Consider the following 26,145-nt stretch of genomic DNA (forward strand, 5'->3'; position numbering starts at 1 on the left):
AAACATTACTACTCATGTCTTGTAGATCTGAAGGCATGTCTTAAGATGAAGGAAATTCCAGCTTAGGTTTAACATGAGGAAAGATTAAGGAACTCAAATATTTTTTTTTCTTTACACTTCCAACATGTTTTACCAGCACCGCTGAAATACCTACTCAACCACTAAAAAGGAGACACGTTACAAGTTACCATCCAAATCAATATACTAAACCTTTAAGTATTCCCTAATACAAGCTGAGAAATATGTTACGAAAAGTGTAACGAATGGACGGACAGACGGACAAGGTTAATGCAATATAGCTCCATTTTAATGAGTGGGGATATAACGACATTTTTTAACAAAACTGTTGTAATAGTAACTCAAAATACCACATTTTCATTCAAAAGTATTATACATTTCTTTTTTCATATATGACTTCCATACACTGTACAATTTGCTCTCAGCAATGTGAAGTACATAAGTCTCAAGTAACGATAAACGCAAAGGTGATTCGTTGGGGTTATCAGAAAACTGATAAAAAGTACATTTTTGTGCAAATCACGTCTTAAGACGGTTGATAAGTTTTGGAATTGATACTTAATATATGGGCGGTGGACGAGGTATGTTAACAATTGTATACAACACATGATACTTTTTAAAACAAATTGCTAACACGTTTCGAAACATAACTATGATCGAGATTCGATATTCTTCAAAATCAAGCATGAATGCAATGCACAATGCTATGATTATAATTCTCTTTTCTATCTTTTTACGTCTTACCTACCGTCAATGTCATATTTGTATTTATAGAATATCAGTAATTAGAATCTACAGTACCTAGAACGGTATTATTAATGCATATATATTTAATAATGAAAACATGTTTTACCATTTTACCATCAAATACTGAGATGAAAGTTTGTTCTGTAAATAGGAGTGAACAACTATTCTAATATACTTCTTAAGGTGATATGAAAGTTAATCTGCATCTCTGCACTGTTGTAGTTTTGCACGTAGCTAACACAATTCAGTAAAAAAAAATGCATATCGCAGCACGTATTGTTATATGTTTAGGATACAAATGGCTATTGAGTTAGAAATATTTAAATGGATTGATGATTCGCGTACTGTTTTCTTCTCATGTCTTCTATGTGTACAGTATTTGGACCCAATGGATGATTTGGTGGAGTTTCTGCATAACATTCACCTGGAACACCTAGCTGAAATATTCAAAAATGAAGAGATATCTCTCGACCTTCTTCAGAAGATGACGGACAATGAACTGAAGGAAATTGGTATCACAAAGTTTGGAAATAGGAAGCGTATACTCAATGCAGTACAACAAAACAGCGATCCGCAAGGTTTCATATTTAAAAATTATTAATTATTCGTGTCTAAATTCAGGAAACAAATCCATTGTTGTAATTTCAATTTTTTTTTATTTCATCACTGCACGATATTATGATTCAAATGAGAACAAATATGTATCACTGAGATAGAATCCATCTCTATGGACACCACTGTATTTAAAATGCTGCACATCAGCCCAGCATAAAATCCTTTGATATTGACGTCAAATCAAATGACACCTAATTTAATACGCAACACATTGTCTTGAACAGATTATTATTCTTGTCAAATATCAAAAACATACACTAAACGACAAGAAGGCAACAGCCGTGACATGAATGCGTCATGCAAAAATCATGTATTTGACCAGGAGGTCAACATCAATGGTCAAAGGTTACCAACTCTGGTATGCAACACATTTTTCAGCTTAACTACCTTAAGGCTCAATATTAAAAACCAACACCAAAAGACAAATTATTTACGGTCTAAACACAATTTGATACCGATGGACGCAAGGACAAGATAATCAATATAGAGTGTGCGCAACTTTTTGTTTCAGGATCCTTATAGTATATGTAATAAAAGCCTCTATAGCCGTACCACTTTTAAATTACCATGTGAAATGTTTTTGTCATCCTTTTATTCATTTAAATCTAACAATTTAGATTGATCTTTCTCTTCAATTATGGTGATTTGTAATAAGATCGACTCTTAGACTTTTTTTTAATCAGATACAACGAAAGACATATCAAATATGAAATCTTAACCATGTACACAAATATCAATAAATTTCACTTTTCTAATTATAGATATAGGTACTAGTAAAAAGTACGGTCAAATATCGGATAGTAATGGATACGAAGTGGTTGGAGAGATAAGTTTAGAACGTGACGAATACTCAGCTGGCGAGGACGAAGAACCGTTGTATGAAAATATGGACGAACTTGCTATTGAGCAGTCTTCGATAATAGGCAGATGTGATCAGGTTTTTAACAAAAATATATTGTTATATAGAATGCAGAAATTCTACCAACTTACTCCTCGTGCATATCCTTTATGTCCGGGATCGATCGACATTTATGTTGACGCATTAATGAATATTAATATATTTAATCAAGTCTGGGATCAACATTTATGTTGATGCAATAATGAATATTTATATAGTTAATAAAGTCTTAAAGTCCATCCAAAATCGGAACCCTTCTCTTCTTTGACATCTGTTGCAACAGCGCATACACTCTCTGGCCAAACGTTCAAGACAACTTGGCTAACCATTCTATATGAATTTATAGCTGTCATTAACCGGGTTATACTTCCTCCTAAGTAAATCTAGAGCGTGAACGGGACTATACTTGTGAGTGTTTTCGATATGACATCCTTCATGCTTGCACACTTTTCAAGAAATTATCGACATTCTAACGGGCTCATATTGAGTCTATCACCTTGCCGATCTATTCCTAACTAGACGGGTATTTAAAAAAAACAGGATGCTTCCCCTACCTGTGCATCTGGCCCATTCTCTCAGTTTTAATTGGGAGCCTCGTTTCCTTTTTGTATAAATGTACGTATAATTTGGTTATGTCATGGTCTTTGTGATGGTTGTCTGTTTTCCCTTTCTTGTCGTTATCCTTGGATTATGTTCTTTATATCTAAACGAATACTGAATCCTTTGGTGTTCTCTATCCTATGAATCGGAATTTCTTCAAAATTTTGTGAAAGACAAAGAAGTAGCCAGACTTTTAACTTCACATCTTGATATATTGATGATATTCTGTCCATTTACAAGCCTCATCTTAGGGGAATGGCTTCCCATCATTTCTCCACAAGAACTTTAAAAAGACTACTGACTAAATATGCTCTGCGTCATTTCATTTTTAAGATCTTCACACCAAATTGGACGACAATAATTATCTCTGTACAAAAATAAATTACGAACGAGACGATGTGATTTTAAAATTATATTTTTTCTTGTATATGCAATAATATACCTGCTTTTCCTGCATATAGTCAAATATTCCTATTCAATTCTGACCTGATTCAGACAATAAAAAGAAGACCAATACCTGGATGTCGAGCAAGAATATCAGTGACACTCATTTCTCCGAGTGATTATCTTCAATCTTGTAGAAAACTCAATACGCAGGTGCTGAAGGGATGTTACCACAGATGAAAGGAAAGTTGACAATTCTGAATGAAAATTCATCACGTTTGTCGTGAAGGTTGGTCGATAGTTTTCTTTTACCATCGACCATACACTTTAAGTGTAGGTCAAGATATCAGGCTGACTTCACAGTGTCTGTAGTATCCTTTATCTCAAGTTCTTTGGGGTAGATACGATGTACCAAGTCCCCTAAACTAGGTTTGTTTAACGATAGTACGTCATCTATATAGCGGAAACTGAGATTAAAGGATCTAGCTAAACGATGTTCTTGCTTTCAGATCAGATCAGCTATAAAGTATATATAAGATATACGATATGCTAAGGAATGCTAAAGATAGTAGCCACTATTAAGGTTTCTTAATAAGCTATCGTTGCCGCATTAGTCTTTTAGATCATGCTTATTTAATAGGTGTCGATATATATATATACGCTGTCTGAATTGTTTTATGATACTAGTAACCAGATTTTATTGAGATAATCCGTATGAAACAAAATATAGACGATAAATTTTATAATGACATTTATATAATTTTTTGTACTATTTTGACTACAGATTTTATAAATTTATGATGCAAGGTTGAATAAACCATAAACCATCAACTGTCATGGAACCAGGGGATTTTGCGTGCAAAAATACCTGGTTTGACCCACCATTTTCATTGAAATGCCTGTAACAAGTCAGAACGAATGTGGTTGTATCCAACTTTCCGGTTATTCCGTTAATATTGTAATTTGCTGTACGGACTTTCCCTTCCACCATTCATCTCTTTTATTGCCAAGAAAGTTTTCTAATTACCCGTTTATTTGTTTCAACATCTTATGTTTAGACAAGTCTAGTTATAAATTAAAAAATCAAGATGATAGGAAATACACATGCTATTTAGTTCAACATAAGACCGTTTTCAGTGTTAAAAAAACAAGTCAGTTAAAGATAATTTGGTCACTACGTAAATTCACATACGTAATTAAGTGAACAGCGCGTATTCTGTTTTGTTTCTGTTTGTTTGTTTTGTTTTGTATGTTTGGTTTTTTTTGTTTCGTTTTTTGTTGTTGTTGTTGTTTTTTTTTTTCCTTTTTTTTTGGCTATTTGTTTCTTCTTTGTTATCACATGATAAAGTGATTATTTGAATACAAGCACGTCTGACATAAAGCTTACAATTTAAGATATATTACCTGTTATAGCAAGTAGCAGTTCAAACTAGTAATATAGTTGAGCAGTGTAGAGCAGAGGAAATACAGGCATCATTCTTTGGTAAACAGGCAAGTAACATGCTATCAACTAACATCCGATTGAAGAATTTATCAGTATTCCGTACTTTCTTTTTTTTTTTTTTTTTTTGACTTTGTTCACGTACACTTTTCAATCAGATAGTGGAAGTAATTGTAACGTCATCAGATCTTTAGAGTTTAGAATTTTTGCGAGGCAAAGTATCCTAATAACTTAATGTACAGTAAAATATAATTACAAATACAATAACTGGAATACCGATAAATAGAATTATAGTTGATAGTTACTTATGGTTTTGATATTGTCAGCATTAAGGTTGAAAGAAACTGTGCAACCACGAAGATCAGAAATTGGCATAGTTTTCTCAAAGTATAGAAACAAAACATGGGTTAAATACAACACAGAAAGGCATAAAATTAAGATTAGAGTAGCGTTTAATTAATTAGTGAAATTTTAAAATAAAAGCTAGAAATAGCTACATAGAAATAATTACTGAAAACTAGATTAATATCCAATTAAAACATGCAGGATGAGTAAGCTTTACATTGTTATACGAGGTTTTGTTAACCATTGCGTGCATCCTTCCTAGAATCTTCGTAGACCTGCAACCTCTTCCTGTATTATTACGTAACACTACGCTTATATTTTTTTATATATATATTTTAGTTAATCTTTTGCTTATCTAAACAACTTATGTCATTTTAAGCACCAGTACAATATGAATATAATTGTTATATTAATTTAATTTACAGGATTACATACACAGTAGTAATCTGTATGGAACTGCGTTTGTAGGTATTATTTATAATTCTAAACAAACACTTCACTAAAGACTCAGCACGATTCATATCTTTTGTTTAAATCTGTGTAAAATGTTAAACGTGATCATTCTAAATTTAAGCCTACGAAATGATTTTGTGGACAATGAAAAAGAAGTTCTGCCATTAAAGCATGTATTCTAGGCATTTTATAAATTTACGCCTTGTTTATACTCATTGAAGCTTCGTATTTTGAATAATAAAAATTAATATATTTTTTTTAATTTACAGGAGCAGGTTGAAGCTCTATTTGAAGGTGTGTCAATTAAAAAACAAAAGGCGAAAAATCTTTTTAAAAAGTCATATGATGAAATCCTTGTATTACTGGCAAAAGAGGAGTTTTTTCCACAGCTAAGAGACGAATTATTTAAAGAGTATGGTGACGTCAGACGATATATAAAGGATGGTATCAAAGATTTATACGATGATTCATGTCCAATTGTTGTTACAGGTATTGAATTGGTATCAAATGATCATTATGACCTCTCTCATATACAATTCAACCTTATTCGATGAATGGATTTCTGGAGAGAAACAAAATCGTTATTTTTCTTTTAATAATATATTGCACGGATGGTCTTTTTATCAATGTATAACCGAATTCAGTTTTCTTTGGCTAAAAATGTTCTTGAAAGTATACATTTGTTAAAAGTGCTTTGGTAACATATACTTGTGTGTCTTAAGCTTCATTCTTTAATGATATCAAAAACTGCAAGGAATGTTTTCTTTTTCTATGCCAAGACGGGTCTTTATCGAGTTGTTATAAAAATAGATACAGATATATGCAAAATCAGAACATACAAGTTTTTTTTTAATTCAAGAAAGAAAGGAATTTATTTTTATCTATGAACAAACGAAGAAGCAATTTATGTTGATTTTTGAATATTACTGAATATTGTCGGCCGTTGCCAGTCAATTTAAATAACGCAGTGTAATAAATGTTAACATATGATATTGGTTAGTGTATTTAACAAAATAACAACATCGCAATAGTTAATGTAATAACCTAACATAATGTGTTGGACACGTTCATTTCTCAGTAATATTGAGGTTGTGTGTGTTAGTTAGTAAGCAGCTTGATCAATTATTTGTTTCTTAACGCGTTGAATGATTCTACACTACATTAAATAATTGTAAATTAAGGAGGATTTGATCACTTTGTATTGTAAGATTAGAATCGGGAGAAAAATATTAGGATTTGTTCTCGGTGTATTTAGGAGAAACCAGTGCTGGTAAGAGTAGTTTTGTGAACCTTCTACTTGGTGTCGATATACTACCACAGTCATCTCTTTCCTGCACCGCCGCCATATGCAGGATCCATAACAGTGAAGAGAAAAAGGTGACACTCACGTACAAAAGTGGAAAGCAAATAAAACTTGACATTGAACCAAACATTGAACCTGCTGAAATGAGAAAGCACCTAAAACAGCACGTTAGTGCCCAGTCAGGCCACGATGCTACTCGTCGGGCAATGGACGGTGAATTGCTACAGTTTGTTGATATCTGGTGGCCAATTAAAATCATACCAGTACGTAAAACACCTCTTATTTTACCTTTATAGATTATTTCCAGGTTTTCTTTACAATACAAAATACACAATGCATTGGTGACATTATAAAAAAAACACTATCTTGCGTCGAATATGTGTAGTTTATTATTATAAAAATAAAGTAAATAAAAATCAATCAATTCAAATTGGGGGTTGTTGTTCGTAAGATGAAGCAGCCACATCTATACTTTATCACATTCACAATCTAACTTATTAACAATTCAATTTATCATTTCCTTATTCAACCATTTATTTTCCACTGACCAATATATGTACTGGGCTCGTTAAATTTTTTCACGGTGTTTTATTTTCGCGATTTGCTTCGTCCAACATTTAGCGTTAGGGTAAATATCGTGATTATACAGTCCGTCTGGTCAATTGCACGGATACGTCGTTACAGCAAATGTAGAGACACGTAGTTATTTGTATTACATTATCTGCTGAATTAGTTATTAATAAACGGAATTTCAGAAAGACCTACTGATAGTTGATACACCAGGGGTTGGACCTGATGATCCACATCTCACTGACAAATTGTATGAGTATCTGCCGAACGCACTGGCCTTTATATACATACTGAATACACCTAATGCTGGTGGTGTACAGAAGGATAGGGTATTTAAATGTATTAAATATGATCATTATTTTATTTTTACATATTTGCCAAAGGTGTAATCAAAAGTGTTGTCATGGGCAAATGTGTTGAATATAAATAACCAGGAACAAATTAAAAATAATACAAAATTACTGAAGCAAAAACAAAGAAAGACACTCTAATGCTCAGATTTCACTACAATGTGTAACCATGCAATCTGCAAAGTAAATTACTTTCTACGATAATCACGAATATCATTTCGACTGTTCTTGTTAGGTTTTGCATTTCAAGTACAGACTAAAATTGTAGGATTTATAAATGCAATAATTTGATTTGTCAAAAACAACTATATCAATGGTTTGTTTTCGTTTGTTTGTTTGTTTGTTTGTTTGTTTTTGTTTTTTTTTTACTCCGTTGATGATATTTCTCAGAAAGAATAACCGGGTCTCAGCACAAACACATTAAATTCCTTGATGTATTACATTATTAATTACGACCATCAATTGTAAATCGTAACCTTTTAAAAAATGAATAAAATAATATCTGCAAAGAAATTGATTATATATCAATTAATGTACTTGTAGATTCTGCAGGTCCAAGAAGAACTAGCTAAACATCAGAGTTCTGATGACATGTACTTTGATACCAAAAGGGCAATATTCATATGTAACAAATGGGATAAAATACATGGTGACGAGGAAGAACCGGAGGAAGTTTTCAATACAATTCAACAAAAACTGGTAGAGGGATGGACTGGATTTGATCCCAATAAATTGTTCAAACTAAGTGCACGTCTGGTAATTATAAATCGTTCATGTTCACTCACTCTTTCTTGAACTTGACTTTTTATGAGCAACTCGGCGTGTTTTTTTGGAAAAGCAGCGGACGCTTACCCTGCCGGTGCACCTGGTCCATGCTCCCAATTTTGCTTATTTACTTTTGCCACTTTGCATGTATTGATTTAGTTATTATATGTTCTTTGTTGTGTTCGTCTGTTTTCCATTTCTTGTCTGCGTCCCTGGATTACATTCTTTTGATTTCTGCAAGAATCTTGGTTCCCTTGATTGCTCTCGAACAATTTTTTTAGCTTAATGATGATAAATAGTACCAATAACACAACTCGACTTATGTCAGCATTTTCGTTCAGTTTGTTATCATGTTAGCAAACAAGGTCGGTGTATGATGAGAGGTTACTTCTTGAAGCATACCAAATTTCCAATATTTATATGGTACCTATGCACAGTAAATGTATTTACATCATGATGAAGTCCTTCTTGGTTTTTCAGGAACTTACAAAGTGCAAAGAAGGAAAGACCATTTCCCCTGAATTTAAGGCGGTACTTAATGGGATAAAGGAAATGATTCCAGCCACTGTTGAGGAGAAACTAAAACGCCATGTAAAGTAAGCCATTTGTTGTTTCAATCGATAAAACAAATGTTTTGTTACAAACAAAACTGTTTAACTTGACGACATATGTACAAGTACAAATTTCATTTCAAAAGCCATGGTTAAAAATCATAAGTGTATATGTACATATTTCTAACACCATCGACAGCTATATTTGTCACTATATTCAGTACATTGATATCTTATGACAATTATGCAATATATAAGATATGTTGTTTGTAGCATCTAATTTTTCTTCAGAAAACAGCAAGGTTTTCTTGAAAGCATTCAAAAGAAACTGACTGCTAGAATAACCACTTCCATGAAGTCCAAAGATGAAAAACTTTCCATGATTACAAGGATTAAGGAGAGAATATCTATCATCGAAAGCAGCAGTCAAATGGTAATATTCTCATAAGTAAGGATGAAAATGTGTAAATGAATAAAACTGTAGGTGTTTACTTTCTAGGGTCATGTGTCAATTTCAACTTTTGATAACAGTTCAAGACATATTTCATCAACAGAAATCTGAGTCTTAAATGTAACCTCTAACGTTTCCATTACTTTACATTTAAAAAAGTGATAGTTTCGCTTCTAGCCAATGCAAATTTTGGAAAGTAAGACTTTCAAACTCGTACAATGTTCGTAAAAGTTTTTCACTAAATTTACTTGAATAATTAATATTGAAAATCCCCTTTTCTGCTAACTGGCAGCACGGAGAAACATAACTCACACATATTAACAATACTCATACACTTTAGTAGTAAATTACAATATTATTTTAAATTACATCCTGTCAGCAAGTTTTGACAACTTTTGATCAACATACACACATATTATATACAATACAAAGATCTAAGTACATTGTGTTTTTGGCACTATATAGAAGTTGGTCTTTTGATCCGGAAGTGGCAAGGGAACCCTGAAGAAACATTTATACATTCTATATTAAAAATACAAAGCTAAAAAGTAATCAAGGAAACCAAGATTCGAGCAGAAATCAAAAGAATATATTCCAAGGATTAAAAACTAGTCACGGAAAACAGACACACACACAACAAAGAACATGAAAAAAACCAAAGTAACAAGTACAAACGAACAAAAGCAAATGAGCAATTCAGTCGCCACTAAAGGAGTATGGACCAGGCGTCGGTTTCACAAAAAGTCGTTAGTGTAAAATTGATCGTAAGTAATGACGTCATAAACTAACATAGCATTGTGACGTCATGACCTACGATCAATTTCCCACTTACGACTTTTTGTGAAAACGACGCCAGGTGTACCGGTAGAGTATGTGTCCTCTGTTTAAATTGCGAATTGGCTTGATAGTTTATAGCAAATTTACTTGTCAATTTCAATGTTTCAGTGAAATTATCTGGTCTCTTTTGATAAAAATGCTAAACGATAATTTTTTTTTCAGAACAAGGTGTCTGCAATTGAAAAGGCAAAACACGAATGTAAAGACATGGTAAAGAGGCTACATTGTCAAATAAATGATCCAGATACAACCAAGAAAATGTTCAGTTGGTCACCTGAAGATCTTCCGGATGGGAGCAATTACTCACAAATTTTAGAAGAAGTTGATGCAATTGTGAAAAAAACAATAGCTAATGAAATCAAAAACCGCATCCAAAATAATGAAACAAAGAGGCTTCAAAACTTTGTTTGGCGATTATTTCGTGATGAATGCTATTCAATTGCTAAAGAAGTTAATGAAATGGAAGGAATTATTTTTGGGGATGATTATGGTTATGTAGATTCCTTCAACAGAGAGGACAAAAATTCTAACGAATTTGACTTGAATTTAGAAACGAGAGAGAAGGTCTTCTTAGCAATAACTTCACCAGTATTGGTTCCTACAGCCTTGGCAGTTGGGGCCGTTGTTGGTATATTGCTGCTACCTGTGGGTGCAGGTTACCTCTTGAAGGACAAGGTTAAAAACTTTAAGAAACTTTCAAAGTACAGAAATAACAAACCAGCACTGGCAAAGAAAAGGGCAAAATTATTTCTGGAGAATAATTCAGTAAAGGTACTTGAAAAAAATATGGAAGACAGCTTAATGAATGACATTTTAGAAAAGATAAATCATTTCTTTTCAGATGTAATTCCCAAACGATTGTCAAGTGCCAAAGCATTGGTTACAAACATCGAGAACGATCTCCGGGACCCAACTGTTATTCGGAAGGCTAGTCAAAAAGTTGAAAGTCTGGTTAAACCAATCTATGGACAGGTTTTAGCAGCCACAATGGAAATATTCGGGGAAAAGATGATCAAAACTAGTGACGTTTCGAACGTCCACCAAAAAGGAGATTTGGTGATCGCTCGATTGAGCTACAAAAAATCAAATATCCTCTCCGTTGTCAAGAAATGTTTCTATGATGAAAAAAGCAAAGCCGGATGGAAGTATCTTGCTGAGATCCATGCATTTAGGTATAGTTAAATATAACTTGTTGAAGAGGGAAAATTATTTTATACAATCTAAGTACCATACACGTTTGATGCTTCATTTAGCGGATAATAAATGCTTTGAAATGAAATCGAGTAAAGCAACCATGATAAATATAATGGAAAAAAGGAATCGAATAATAAAAATGTGTGCAAAGCTCTGATAGTCTGAAATTGAATCAAACGATATGGGATATGTCATACCTATATAAAGTTTTACTTAAATTATCATATGGCTGCAATATGTAATTGCACAGGAAATTGTAACGGAAATGGTGTAGACACAATGATCACTATATACCGCCGTTTTCAAAACGAATACATACGAGGAAAAACAAAATAAATACAGAATTTTCTCTAATAATTTTCATGATATTTTCATTATCATTTGAGTAAACACAAGTATTGACTGCATAAATTAGGCCATCCGTCTGGGGCAACGTTAAACTAACTAAAATGAATCAAATAGATACCGGAAGTGAAAAGGACTTAATTTTCGGAATAGCATCATGAGCTATAAAAGGTATAGATTTTGGTAAATAAAGTCATCTAGGATTTGTAACTGAATTGATTTGGTCAAAGAGTAATCAAGGGAACCAAGGTTATAGCGGTAATCAAAAGAATGTAATCCAGGGACAAAGACCAGACATGGAAAACAGACACACACAACAAAGAACATAAAGTAACTTAAATCATACATACAAAGTAACGAAAGCAAATGAGCAATTCAGACTCCACTAAAAACTGGGAGCATAGACCAGGTGCACCGGTAGGGTAAGCGTCCTCTGCTTTTCTAGAAACACCCGCCGAGTTTCTCATAAAAAGTCAAGTCCGGGGTAGACGAAAGAGAAAACAAATGTCAAACAAATGACAAGAACGAAACTCGTATAATAGCAATTATGGCTTATTAGATAATTTGATTTTACGCGGCTGCTGGTGCACATGCTCGCTGTTTCGTTCAGTTTAAAATCGTTTGATTTTCGTTTTTGGACTACACCCACAGAGCTAATTCGTACTTAACGTCAATGTCACTGTAATACAAATTATGTCGACCTATAAAAGACAAAATATTGACTTATTCACAAAATGTACTTATATCATTAATACACAATAATTGTATTAAGTATCAGTCCATAAAAAATTCAAATACTACTAATGATATTGATGATTTATGGTGTAGAAAAGCCCACCGAACATACAATACTTTTTTGGTCTACATACGCTAATATTACGTAATGACAGTCATTTCTTTATTCAGATCTGTATTGTTTTAGAACAAAAAAAAACATTCAACTCGCACCAAAGTCAACAAAATCAAGAACAATAACTCTCGCCTCCTGCCAATTGCATACACAGTCTATATAATTTTTCTCTCGAAAGTGCAAAAACCAAGTAAGACTGGTAATTTGACCTGTAAGTGTTTCTGAATTAAAAATGAAAGTTAATTTGGTGAGTTTTTCTACCTTCATGAATCACCTCCTGTCTAAATTTTATAAAGACTGCTAATGATGAAGCATGAACTAGTACGGGTACCTGAATGAAGGTCATGTTGTTCGTTTTTCTGTATATATTTCCGGGACGTTGAACGGTTTATTCTTTGTGTAGCGTCATTTTGGTACTGAGTAGATCTTTTCATCGATATTTCCCCGTGTGTGTACCTTCTGTATCAGAACTTTGTCGATGAATGCATTTCTCTTTCTGAAATGGGTAAAATATTTGCGCAACTCAAAACTAAAAGAATGTATAAGTATATTATCTTTTTAACAAAGGAGGTGCCGTCATCATAACCTGTTGCAAGTGTATGGCGTGTGTGTTCCTGATATCGGTGACGTCAGGAAAGAGTTTTACATCTTACAAGAAATATATGAGAAGGATCTTACATTTGAGGTCATACAGAATCGTGGGAGTTGGGCTGACAACAAAAGATATTTAAGTGATGCCCTGGAAGGACTATCCTACCTGCATCTTAGTGGTATGGTACACAGAAATATTCGATTAGAAACTATTCTTGTAAGTAAATATACAGTCCGATATAAGGAATAAATTGTATGCGTTTTAAACTTTTCAATAATGTTCAATGTTTTGACATTACATGTAGTTGAAACCGTGGTATGAATATTAATATGATTGAGCTTTCGGATGGACACGATGGTCACTGGAAAAAATACGGATATAATATCTTTTTTTACATATTTTTCGACGGTTTGGTTGTTTTCCTTTTGCATAATCACCATATTTTTAGCTTTTTTTTACGTTTTTTTAGATTACTGGTTCAGAAGGGAAGCTTGCTGAATTAGGGGACCAGAGCTATGGTTCAACATTTGTTGTAAAAGCTCCAGAATCACTCCAGCGGAATGAGTTTGGCTATGAATCAGATATTTTCCAGTTCGGAATTGTTATGTGGGAATGTTGGTACAATAGAAGAGCTTATGAGGATTGTGAAAACAATGGAGATGTAGCTAAATGCATTATAAGAGATGAAAGACCTAAGATCGAGTTTCCCTTTCCAAGTGAAATCGAAACATGCATTAAACGTTGTTGGGACCACGACCCCGATAAAAGGCCATCTGCTAAAACTGTTCAGTCCGCCTTAATGACATCTCTCTACATGACTGCTGTGTAATTTGAACACTTTTTTGCTTTCAAATACAATATTGAAGTTGTATCAGATGTGTCAGTTCTGATTCTACTGAATTTTGCTGATACAATAAAATAAGTTTTTTGTAATGCAATTGAAGCAATGAATGCTGATAATACCAGCAGAATATTGTGCAAACAACGTTTTTTTTCTTTTTTTAATTAAAGGTCGATAGCTCTGATCTAATTATTTTTCGACCCCTACAGCATATGCGCGAATTAAGGTCACCAGAAGTTACATGCATACGAATTTATTTAGGTTGATTTTATGTCTTGCAAGACAATAAATTTATCGACACCTATTTCATGTATTTAATGCATTTTATTTGTGGATATCAAATAAAATTAAACAGGAAAAGTTCAGTTTAATAGAAATAATTCAAAGTTAAGGCATATTTCAGCAGAATAAAAATTTACGAAAATGACAGCTAATGCAGCTTTAAAAAAGAAAATACAAGATTAATATTTGTTCGTCTCCTGTTTCGAGCTTTAGTTAAAATACAAAATCGCAACATGTCAAATAGGTTCTTTCGAGCTATTATTAAATAAATCTGTTGACAGTTGACAGCAAAGAACAAGTTGATAGTATTAAAAAAGAATTGTACGGTGACTCAAAAAAGATGAACTTCTTGAGAAATATAAATTGTGAATGTGAACGAGCCCTTGACGTATTTGGGGAAATCGCAATGAGATGGATTTGGAAGTTGATCCCGTTTGAAAGTTTACCTGTTATAAACCAAGAACAAAACAAAAAATAAACTGAATATCAGTTTCCTAAGGAACCTAAAACATATACGATATACTTTATTTCACCGTACCGGTGCACCTGACCTATACTCCAAGTTTTTAGGGGAGTCCGAGTTGCTCATTAACTATTGTTTCTTGGTACGTGTTACTTCTAAACTAACACTACCTTAGAGAAAATCTATAATAATTTAAACTTATTTTATTTGCAAATCAGAGTTGCGGTGTAAAAAAATATGTTTTCCATAAGTGGACATCATCTTTATTTTGGCTTTGGCAATGTACGTTTTCATCTAAAGTCAACCACATCAAACCAAAGTACAATAATTCTCGCAATGTGCCAATTGCATACACAATCTACATAATTTTTATCTCGAAAGTGCATCAACTGACAAACTAAGACTGAGAATGTGATCTGTAAGTGTTTCTGAATTAGAAATAAAAGTTAATTTTAGTGGGTCTAATTTAAATGTATGAATCACCTCCTGCCTGATTTTTATAACGACTGCTACTTAAAAAGCATGAAGTGGTACCTCTTTTGAGTGCCTGAGTGAAAGTCGTGTTATTCGTGTTGTTTGTTTTTTCTGTGTATATTGCCGGGACGTTGCACCGTTTATTCTTTGTGTAGCGTCATTTTGGTATTGAGGAGATCTCTCCATCGATATTTCCCCTTGTGTGTACCTTCTGTATAAGAATTTTGTCGATGAATGCATTTCTCTTTCTGAAATGGGTAAAATATTTGCACAACTCAAAACTAAACAAAATGTATAAGTATATTATCTCTTAAACAAAGGAGGTGCCGTCATCATAACCTGTTGCAAGTGTATGGCGTGTGTGTTCCTGATATCGGAGGTCATACAGAATCGTGGGATTTGGGCTGGTAACAAAAGATACTTAAGTGATGCCTTATCCTACCTACATATTAGTTGTATAGTACACAGAAATATTCGATTAGAAACTATTCTTGTAAGTAAATTTACATTCTGATATAAGAAATAAATTGTATGCGTTTTGAACTTTTATATAATGTTCAACGTTTTGACATTACATGTTGTTTGAACCGTGGTATAAATACTAATATTGTTGAGCTTTCGGATGGGCACCGTGGTCACTGGGAAAAAACTGATAGTAAAAAAATGTATTATGACATTTACATAGTTTTTCATAAGATATGGATTATTTTTTTTACCTATTTTTGACGGTTTGGTTGTTTGCCTTTTGCATAATCACCATATTTTTAGCTTATTTATGTTTTTGGATTAAAGATTCAGAAGGGAAGCTTGCTGAATTAGGGGACCAGAGCTATGGTTCAATATTCGTGTTAAAAACTCCAGAATCACTCCAGCGGAATGAGTGTGGCTATGAATCAGATATTTTCGAGTTCGGAATTGTTATGTGGGAATGTTGGTAAAATAGAAGAGCTCATGAGGAATATGGAAACAATGGAGATGTAGCTAAATGCATTATAAGCTACATTACATGTTTTTTAAACCGTGGTATGAATACTAATATGATTGAGCTTTCGGATGGGCACGGTGGTCACTGGGAAAAAACTGATATTAAAAAAATGTATTATGACATTTACATAGTTTTTCATAAGATATGGATTAATTTTTTTACCTATTTTTGACGGTTTGGTTGTTTGCCAAAGTGGTATGGTACACAGAAATATTCGATTAGAAACTATTCTTGTAAGTAAATTTACAGCCCGAAATGACGAGTAAATTTTACATGTTTAGGACTTTTTAATTATGTTCAACGTTACAACAATAGATTGTCTATACCATAGCATTAGTATATATATAATATATACAATATTTCTAATCATACTAATCAGATTTGTAACAAAGTTACTGGTCAGTTATTGATTCTCTTATTAACTATTCATCGTTTGGTACTTGTTTCAAAATATAACTAAATCGTTAATAGGTACATGACATGTCAAAGGCGTATATTATAAATAACTGTCTGTCACTATAATCAGTACTACTTCAAAGGAATATATAATGACTCACAATCTCACAATCTTGTGATAAGTAACATTTGCTGTTTATGGCCTACAGGAACTATATATAAGGCCATGTATTATGGACTACTAAAAAAGAAAAAATCCAGTCTGAAACCGAGCTTGGACGTTATTCTGATTCTTGACTTGAATCGAACTCTGGATTCTATAAACTTTCGACTTTCGTATAACACAATGTTTAGTACTTTATAATGTTTCGATATAACTTCGATAAAATAATGAATTTATAAACTGAACACAACGCGAACGTATGTATTGAAACAGTAACTCTTAAATCTATATTCCTCATGTAATAAAACTCTATTCAAATATTCAGTGTTTGATTGTGTTACAGATTGGCTTATCGAATGGGAATGGTGGTTCATATGTACCTAGTTAAACATAAGATGGTGTGTGAATCTGTTTAATTTTTGTATGTATGCTTCGACAGATTGTTTGTCTTCCGTTTACTCACAATATTGAGATAAAAAAAATCATGTTTGTTTCTAGATTAAAAGTTCAAATGGGAAACTTGCCGAATTAGGGGACCATAGTTATGGCTCAACATCCGTCATGAAAGCTCCAGAATCACTACAGTGGAAATAGTTTGGATATTAATCGGATATTTTCCAAGGATGGTTTTGTGAGAATGTTGGTACTATAGAAGGGCTTATTGGGATTTTAAAAAGAATGAAGATGTAGCTAACTGTATCATAAATGGGGAACGACCTACGATTCCAAGGGAAATCGAAACATGCATTAAACGTTGTTGGAACACTAACCCGGATGAAAGGTCATTTGCTAAAAATTTCCAGTCCGTCATTATGACAGCTTTCTATATAACTCCTGTTTAATCAGACTCCACACATGAACCAGCAAGACCAAAATTATGCGGCTGATTATTAACTTGTCTGCAGCTTACTAGTGAATACATATACATGTACTTCTAGGTACATCATAAATACAATTGTGAATGTTATATTATATTTCACTTTCTTGGCGTGAGTAATTATAAAAATTATATGATAAATACTAACTATATATATAGTGGATGTAATGGTCACAGTTCATATCTTTTGTGCAGGAAGGTATGCTATACACTTATTAACAAAGAATGCTTGAGCTCCGAACTGGGAACAATTAAGGAACTCGGTCCACCTGGTACATTCAGATGAGACCTCAATACTGTATGGGAAAACACAGAAGTACCTCATCATAATATATGTTTGCTGATGTGCGATAAGGGACATGACCCATCACTTCATCTTGCCTCATCCCACCTGTACTGTGATACCGTTTTAATATAAAACATTTTTGAACATTAACAATATCAGAACAAAATGAATGAATAACAATTAACTGGATGTCAGTCTCGTCAATATAGCTGTTTATATGAACAAAAAAGTTCCCTGAGTGATTAACTGGAGAGGTTACTTTATAGCTTGAAAGATGTAGAGTTCATTTATCTTATTTACATATTAGTATACAAGTTCTATTTGAAAATGAAAGAGTTGCACAAACCAATGATCGTTCTATATATTATAAAGGAGAATTAGTCTGTTTTATTGTACGGTCAGTAAAATTGAGGTCCTTTTTGCGTATTCTTTCTTATTCATGAGATGTCCCGATCACATTGGGTCAGCGCAATTCTCGGGTATGTGAATGGACTGATGTGTATCCAATAAATGATTCCAGTTGTAAAGATTATCGCCTTGCGTTTCTGAAATACATAATCAAGAATAACAGCAGCAAATGCTCTAACAAAGAAACCCCACAAAATTAGGTAGGAGGAGAGTAAAATAAGAGGATCCTAGGAGTCTGAATCGCTCACATGCTTTTCAAGGGCAATATCTCTAGCAAGAAATTGCCCGACAATTTTGACTCCATGAAGATTTTGGTAGGACTTATCATGAGGATAGTATTATCAATTTCATTCAATCTATTATAATTTTCAAGATATTGACTGAAAACTGCAAAAAACGTTTTTTTTTTGGTTTTTTTTTTTGTTTGGTTTTTTTTTTGTTTTTTTGTTTGTTTTTTTTTTAATTGCCTTTCAAGGGCAATTACTCTTATATGGAGTCGTGTGTCAACTTTGTTCCCTGGAGACTTTTGTAGGCCTATCATAAATCCAAATGCCCATTTTGTTAAGGATACTCTAAGAAACAAAAATACCAACGTTCATTGAATTCTGTATAGTAGTTTCTGAGGAGAAGATTTTTGAAAGTAAGAACATCAAAAACAGCAAAAAAACGTCAAAAAAAGGCAATAACTCCAACATGGGTCAACAGATTTTCACCCAAAATTTGACAGATCTCACCATTCTGAATACTTTTATCAAGTTAGAATTTGGCTAAATCTAACGGTTTTGGAGATATATGCAAAAACCTGCTATCTGATCCTTTTGTTCTATTTTTAATAATGGTGGTCATGTTTTTTAAGAGATCAAAAATCCGAACGGTCATTTTGTTAAGGATACCCTAAAAAACAAAATACCAACTTTCATTGAATTATGTATAGTAGTTTTTTGAGAGGATTTTTGAAAGTAATAATATCAAAAACAGCAAAAAACGTCAAAAAGGGCAATAACTCCAACATGGGTTTTTTGGAGATATATGCAAAAATCTGCTGTCTGAGCCCTATGTTCTATTTTAGTAACTGCGGCCATGTTTTTTAACCGATCAAAAATCCAAACGGTCTTTTTGTGCACTCTAAGAATGATACTCTCAGAAGCAGTCATTATAAGTTTCATGAAAATCTATTCAGTAGTTTCAGAGGAGAAGAAGTTTGAAGAAATTGTTAACGACGACGAATGACGCCAAGTGATGGCAATAGTTCACATGGCCTACGGCCAGGTGAGCTAAAAAGGGGAGGGAATGGGTCGAACAAGTTACAAGTGTGCACACTGATCAATGTTGAGCGCTCCGTTGAAAAACCTTAAATTGTAAAAATTCAACTAATTAAGACGGCAACAATAACGGAAGAATTTTATGTATAATTAAAACTTAACACACAATATTGTCACTTCGATTAAATCGGTTTGTCTATTAGCTGATAAATTTTAGTATTTTGACCCTACAGTGACTCAAAGAGGTGAACTCTCTGTGGAAAGTAAACGGTTAATGGGAATGAGCCCTTGATCATGATATAATCGCAATGGGGTGGACAATTAGGAGTTAGGGGATTTGGAAGTTCATCCCGTACAAAAGCTTTTCCTGCGATGAAGCAAGAACAAACCCAAAAAACTGAATATATGTTACCTTTAGAAACTGAAAATATATTCGATGTCATTTTACCGTTCCGGTGCACCTGTTCCACGCTTTAAGTTTTAGTGGAATCCGAGTTGCTTTGTTTCTTTGCATGTACGTGTTATTTCGGTCATTTCATGTTCTTAGTTGTGATAGTCTGTTTCCCGTGTTTGGTTTTTGATTACATTCTTTTCATTTCTTGGTTCCCCTGATTACTTTTCACGTTTCAGAAGTAGGTAATCGTTTTGTTTTCAGTCCCACCTAAGGTACATGCAATTGTACACAAAGAATGATCCATGCAGATGTTCCAAACAAAACTATTTTGACTTGAAAAACTTTAGCATGCTTAATGAGCGATTTTTTCAGTTAAGAAAGAGTCATTACTAGTTTGATTTGGTAAGTATTTGGAGCTTTCCACCATCGTAGAGTACGGAGGAGTAATCAAGGGAACCAAGGTTATAGTGGTAATCAAAAGAGCGTAATCCAGGGACAAAGACCAGACATGGAAAACAGACACACACACACAACAAAGAACCTAAAGCAACTAAAATCATACATACAAAGTAACAAAAGTAAATGAGCAACTCGGACTCCACTAAAAACTGGGAGCATGGACCAGGTGCACCGGTAGGGTAAGCGTCCTCTGCTTTTCTAGAAACACCCGCCGAGTCGCTCATAAAAAAGTCAAGTCCGGGGTAGACAAACGAGGAAAGGAAAACTATGACCCGTTGAATAAATCATTTTTCATGGTGCTGATGGATACACCATAACGATCCACGAGTTCATGATGACGACCATAAAACTTCTGGAGAAAGTTCCCATCAAAATCTTATCTTTATTTACACCTAAACCTGTCAAAATTATCTCGTAAGATACAGCATTTCTTGGAAAACAACATTGCAGGGATTATGTCTATGGTCTGTTAAATATGATTATGTTACTAGGGATCAAATATCAAATAGGTGATATGAATAACCCACTGCATGATTTATGATAACCATTCTCAGGCGCGTAGCTCCCCATACGCCAACATGCACGTGCGTGCACATCGGAGAAAAAAAACGTCTTCTATCAATCTCTTCTTGATGATGTTTATTCTGATATATATGGGGTTAGATAATTGACCTGGGTTATGTCTGGCCGATGTGAAATCAGAAAACCCTAAATGGAAATCTGTAGACAGTTTCTTTGCTACTACGGCGAAGAGATCTGATACCACAGGAGGTATTACACAGGAACCAATTTCAACGGAGAACTTGTCAGAGTCAGAGAGAAATAAAGACGCTGCTCAGTTCTCTGCAGCAGCTGAATCATCTAGCAAAATGTTGTCCCTGAGCCACCTCACCCAGATATTTCTGGATCTACAGGACTCCCAGTTAAATTTGACCGAGGTTAGGATGCAATAACTAACAATAGAATGGAAAGATGTGAGCAATTTTGTTTCCAAGCAAGGTAGACTTTTTTAAATATTTACTTAGTTGATTTCCGATGCAAAAGTAATTTAAAAATGTGTCATTTTAGTTATTTTTTTCCGCTTTGAACTAATGAGACATCTTTTTGTTTCGTCTTTCCGTGATATTCGTCTGTCCGTCACACACATTTTGCTTCTCTGAAACGTCTAACGAAAAAAATAGGATTGTATTTCAAAACATGGTTAATATAATACACACCAAGCTGGAGCTCTGAAAATCCAAAACACTTGTTAATGTCTGTCTGTTTGTCCTAGCCCGTCCGCATAACATTGAAAGCACCAACTGTCCATCCACTACTGTAAAATGAATTTCGAGAAAACTTTACATGAAGCTCAGTATCTTCCACGTTTTTGGCTACAAGCGTGTTCGATCAAGATTTATTAAGAAAAGCCCTTCATAAGCAGTTATATGTTTTATTTTTGTTTTAAAAATGAAGAAATATTTGGGTCGGCATGATTTCCAAATCTTTTTCTTTAAAAGTACATCTTGCAGTAGCTATTACACAATGTATTATATATATTAGGGGTTTATCCGAAAAAATAAACAAACTTGTAATGGTTAGGGTTTTAGGAAAACAAACTTGCGAAAAGCCGGTTTTAATTTTGCTGTCGAGTGACAGTGTCTTGTCTAGTTTGAAACGTAATAATTAAATAATAATGCTGGTATCGATACTAAGAAAATGAGAGCACAAGGCTACCACGGCGCCGCGAACATGTCTGGAATATATAACGGGGTTCAGACTAGAATTCAGCAAACAGTTCCAGTTGTTGTGTATGTCCACTGTAAATCGCACTGCCTCAATCTGGCAAAGTCCATAGTTGTAAGGATGCCTCAGTGAGACATGTTATGTCTACCATTCAGGACGTTGCATTTGCATACGATTATTCTTCGTAGAAACTTCAACCATTTTACGAAGAATTGGATGCTGATGTAGCTAAGAAAGACAACATGGGCAAACGAACCAAATTACGCACACTATGCGAAACACGTTGGACGAGTCGGGCTGACGTACTCTATACTTTCCAGGCATCATTCCCAATGGTCGTTCGTGCACTGGAAAACCTATAAGGCCTAGGATATGATAAGGCAGGTCAATACTTGGCATCGATATCAAGGTCGTATTTGCGATTGGTCTTGTTGTGTCGGGTCATATTTTGCAGAGCACCGTCTACTCGTCGAAATTTTTGAAAGGAGTAGAGTGTGACTTGCTTCAGACAACAAAAGAGAGCAATACCATCACTGAGCTATTACGTGGAGAACGTATGGATGACACAGTTTGGGAAGCATTGTACCAGACGGCTCTTGATATGTCTGAATCGCTTGACATAGTTGAGGGTATGCCAAGGCGATGTGGACGGCAAACATTAAGGGCCAATCGCACTGCAAATACACCGAAATAGTACTGGAAAGTGTCTTTGTACTACCCATTTATCGATCATATTATCATTGAATTAGTGTCTCGTCTTATCAAAGCCGAAAATCGCTTCTGTGCTCTATATCTTCTTCCACGATGTTTAAACAACCTTATAGATAAGCAAGTTATGACATTGTTCGAGACATATCAAGTGAACCTTACTTGTGACTTGGATGAATTTAAGGGAAAGGTCGCCTCGGAACCAGATGCCCAATACACTTTATGAAATACTAGACACAGTTGACCCTGTCCTGTATCCTTCCATTGAGACAATCTTTTGTATAATGCTTACAATGCCGGTAACAAGCGCTACAGTTGAAAGATCGTTTAGCGTACTTCGAAGATTGAAGACTTACGTTCGATCTACGATGAACAATGACAGATTAGCAGCACTTGTGTTGATGCATATCCACCGCCAATTTCCAGTTGATTTAGACAAAGTGATGGAGAAGTTAGTTTCTGTCAAGACACGGAAAGCAGATTTTGGACAGTTCTAAGAAACCAAGTAATATCTAATAAAAATACAAAATTAGCGTATTACTTGTTAATCACACTGAAAACTTCATTTGTATTTTGAGGTACTCTTCTTCTTAGGGCCTGACGATTTTTGGTACCACCCTAAAGTAATCACATTTTTCGTTAATCTCACTGTCCTTCGTATGATAACTCAAAAATGGAGAAATTTCTTTTAAAAAATGGTTATTCCAGCAGTAGTTTTTAGGTCACAGGAAATGGCGAGAATGCAGGATTTTGCACCATTTTCCCCAGAGCTTCCGTAAGGCTTCCCGACCCTGTGTGCATATCATTTAAAGCCAACTACACCCCTGATTCTTGGTTTAGAAGTGAAAGTACAGTCGTCTCTCTATTAAGTAGCAGTTTTTGTAAGAATCATACAAATTCTGTATTATATGATACATCCCAAGGAAAGGTTACATATTTTTTTTATTTTTGTTATTAAGTTGCTTTATATGTCTATATGATTAAATGTATAATCATTCATTCCAATCTGTCTGCTCTTAGGAGATAATTCACATTGAAAATACAATGGTTTCTGTTGTATTTTAGGATCAATTACAGAGTTATCTCCTTTTATGTTGAATTCTACAGTACATTCTATATAATTTATATCTCTAATGAACTAGGGTGATATGAAAAGCCACATGTTAATTTCTGTTTAGTATAACGGTTTAAACAAAATATCAAAAGTACAAAATGTAGGTTTTCCAAACGTGAATCACATTTTGCATGATTCATAGCACGAGTACTATTAAATATGTCTCTTATATAAAACTAAGCAGGTACTGCTTCGTAGTTTCAAACATTCAGGACATCTGCAGGAAGAATTCGTCCTATTTAAGCGACTGGTCTATGTTTTAACGCGCTGGTCTCATAGACCCAACGTAGGTCTGCGATCATTCTTGACTCAAGCCGTCTTACATGTGGGCCAACTGAAGAGAAAATTACACCATCACTCTGTTCGTCAAATTATGGTTTTAACCATTGTTTCAAAACTGTCGATAGCAGCATTTGAAAGCTGGCATGTTGAAAGGAAAACGGAACTGTCTAGTAAAGAGAAATTATCTTAACTACATCTACCTAAAATAGAATCTATGATAATAATTTAAACTTTTTTTATTTGCAAAACAGAGTTGTAATTTTTTAAAAGAGTAATCAAGGGAACCAAGGTTATAGCGGTAATCAATAGAATGTAATCCAGGGACAAAGACCAGAAATAGAAAACAGACATACACAACAAAGAACTTAACAGTAACTAAAAACATACATACAAAGTAACAAAAGCAAATGAGCAACTCGGACTCCACTAAAAACTGGGAGCATGGACCAGGTGCACCGGTAGGGTAAGCGTCCTTTGCTTTTCTAGAAACACCCGCCGAGTTGCTCATAAAAAGTCAAGTCCGGGGTAGACGAAAGGGGAAAGGAAAACTATGACACGTTGAGCAAATTAGTTTTCACGACGCAGATGGATACACCGTAACGATCCAAATCATTAAAACAAATCCATTGCATAAAGAGGATACCACTTTCATTTTCGCTTTAATTGGCAACGTACGTTTTCGTTCATCATGCAAGCTGAAATTAAACATCTTTCATGCCTGTTTATATATCTTATTTTAAAAAATATGAAAACATATGACATGATTAATTGAAACCATAAGAGATTTTTATATGCAAATATATCGTCTTTTTTTTTAATCTATATTACATGTATTTAAACCTTTTAGAATTACCAATATAGCAGTCTCTGTTCTACCCAGGAATAGTGTCTATATATCCAAAATGTTCCCGAAATTTCTAAGATACAGCGATAGCTGTAATCAGTGTTGCATAAATTTGGGACAGACCCAGAAATAATTAAATTCATCTTCAATCCTCATTCCACACTCACATTCAGATCTCTCAGACAGATGTCACCTAAATAAATCGGTGGCGGATCCATAGTTTTAGGTAGGGGGGGCAAAAGAAAACTCTTGACAGGATCACCGGTGAGGATCACGAAGTGAGTGTTTTTCATGATTTAACACACAATTTTTCAACAATTTTTTTTCTAAGGCCCCCCGCTCTCCTCCCTGGATCCGCCAGGGTAATGGTGTTTAACCGACTGTCTTCATTACGAAGCTGGCAATAAATAATGTTCACAGTTTTCGTGGCGCGATGAAAAAAAAATATATTGGAGGCTTTTCCAGATCTGGTCAATGATCTATTTTATTTTTAAATAAAGATAAAGACCGTATAGCTTTAAGTATCAACACCTAATGTGTTCCATGCATCTAAGACATGTATATGGTATATTTCAAAAAATGGGATTTCTAAGGAAGAAGCGACCATTGATATTCATTTGAGATAGGAAACGTTCGGAAAAATAAGAGTAGGGAGGTCCCCATGTAGAACCTTGTATACATACATTTTTTTTTTTTTTTTTTTTTTTTTTTTTTTTTTTTGTTAACGTCACTCTTGCAATGAGTCACAAACTAGTAATATCATTTTACAGAGAAACATGAATAACATATAGACAAAAATATTTTGATATTTTGGAAATTAAAAAAAATAAATGTTCGTTAAATGGTTAGAACATAAGTTAACGAATTAGAAAA

The 26,145-nt window shown here is 34.0% G+C and overlaps 1 protein-coding gene across 2 annotated transcripts; it reads left to right on the forward strand.

The window, feature by feature from the left end:
• Nucleotides 1-498: 498 nt before the first annotated feature.
• Nucleotides 499-14,334, forward strand: LOC148602893 (uncharacterized). Of its 2 annotated transcripts, none has more exons than XM_088552256.1 (14): nucleotides 499-599; nucleotides 1,142-1,343; nucleotides 2,142-2,317; nucleotides 4,676-4,753; nucleotides 5,474-5,512; nucleotides 5,771-5,990; nucleotides 6,757-7,067; nucleotides 7,560-7,703; nucleotides 8,268-8,480; nucleotides 8,970-9,085; nucleotides 9,332-9,473; nucleotides 10,491-11,500; nucleotides 13,285-13,525; nucleotides 13,779-14,334. In XM_088552256.1, the coding sequence occupies exons 2-14, from the start codon at nucleotides 1,154-1,156 to the stop codon at nucleotides 14,136-14,138; spliced, it is 3,240 nt and encodes a 1,079-aa protein (XP_088408382.1). In that variant the 5' UTR covers nucleotides 499-599; nucleotides 1,142-1,153; the 3' UTR covers nucleotides 14,139-14,334. The 2 variants fall into 2 exon arrangements, with proteins under 2 accessions (XP_088408382.1, XP_088408383.1); XM_088552257.1 differs by having other exon boundaries at nucleotides 2,148-2,317.
• The last annotated feature ends 11,811 nt before the right edge of the window (nucleotides 14,335-26,145 follow it).

The sequence above is a fragment of the Perna viridis genome, chromosome 11 (assembly GCF_037379345.1).
Source record: "Perna viridis isolate PV_CMFRI_1.1 ecotype Kerala chromosome 11, ASM3737934v1, whole genome shotgun sequence".
NCBI classification, from domain to species: domain Eukaryota; kingdom Metazoa; phylum Mollusca; class Bivalvia; order Mytilida; family Mytilidae; genus Perna; species Perna viridis.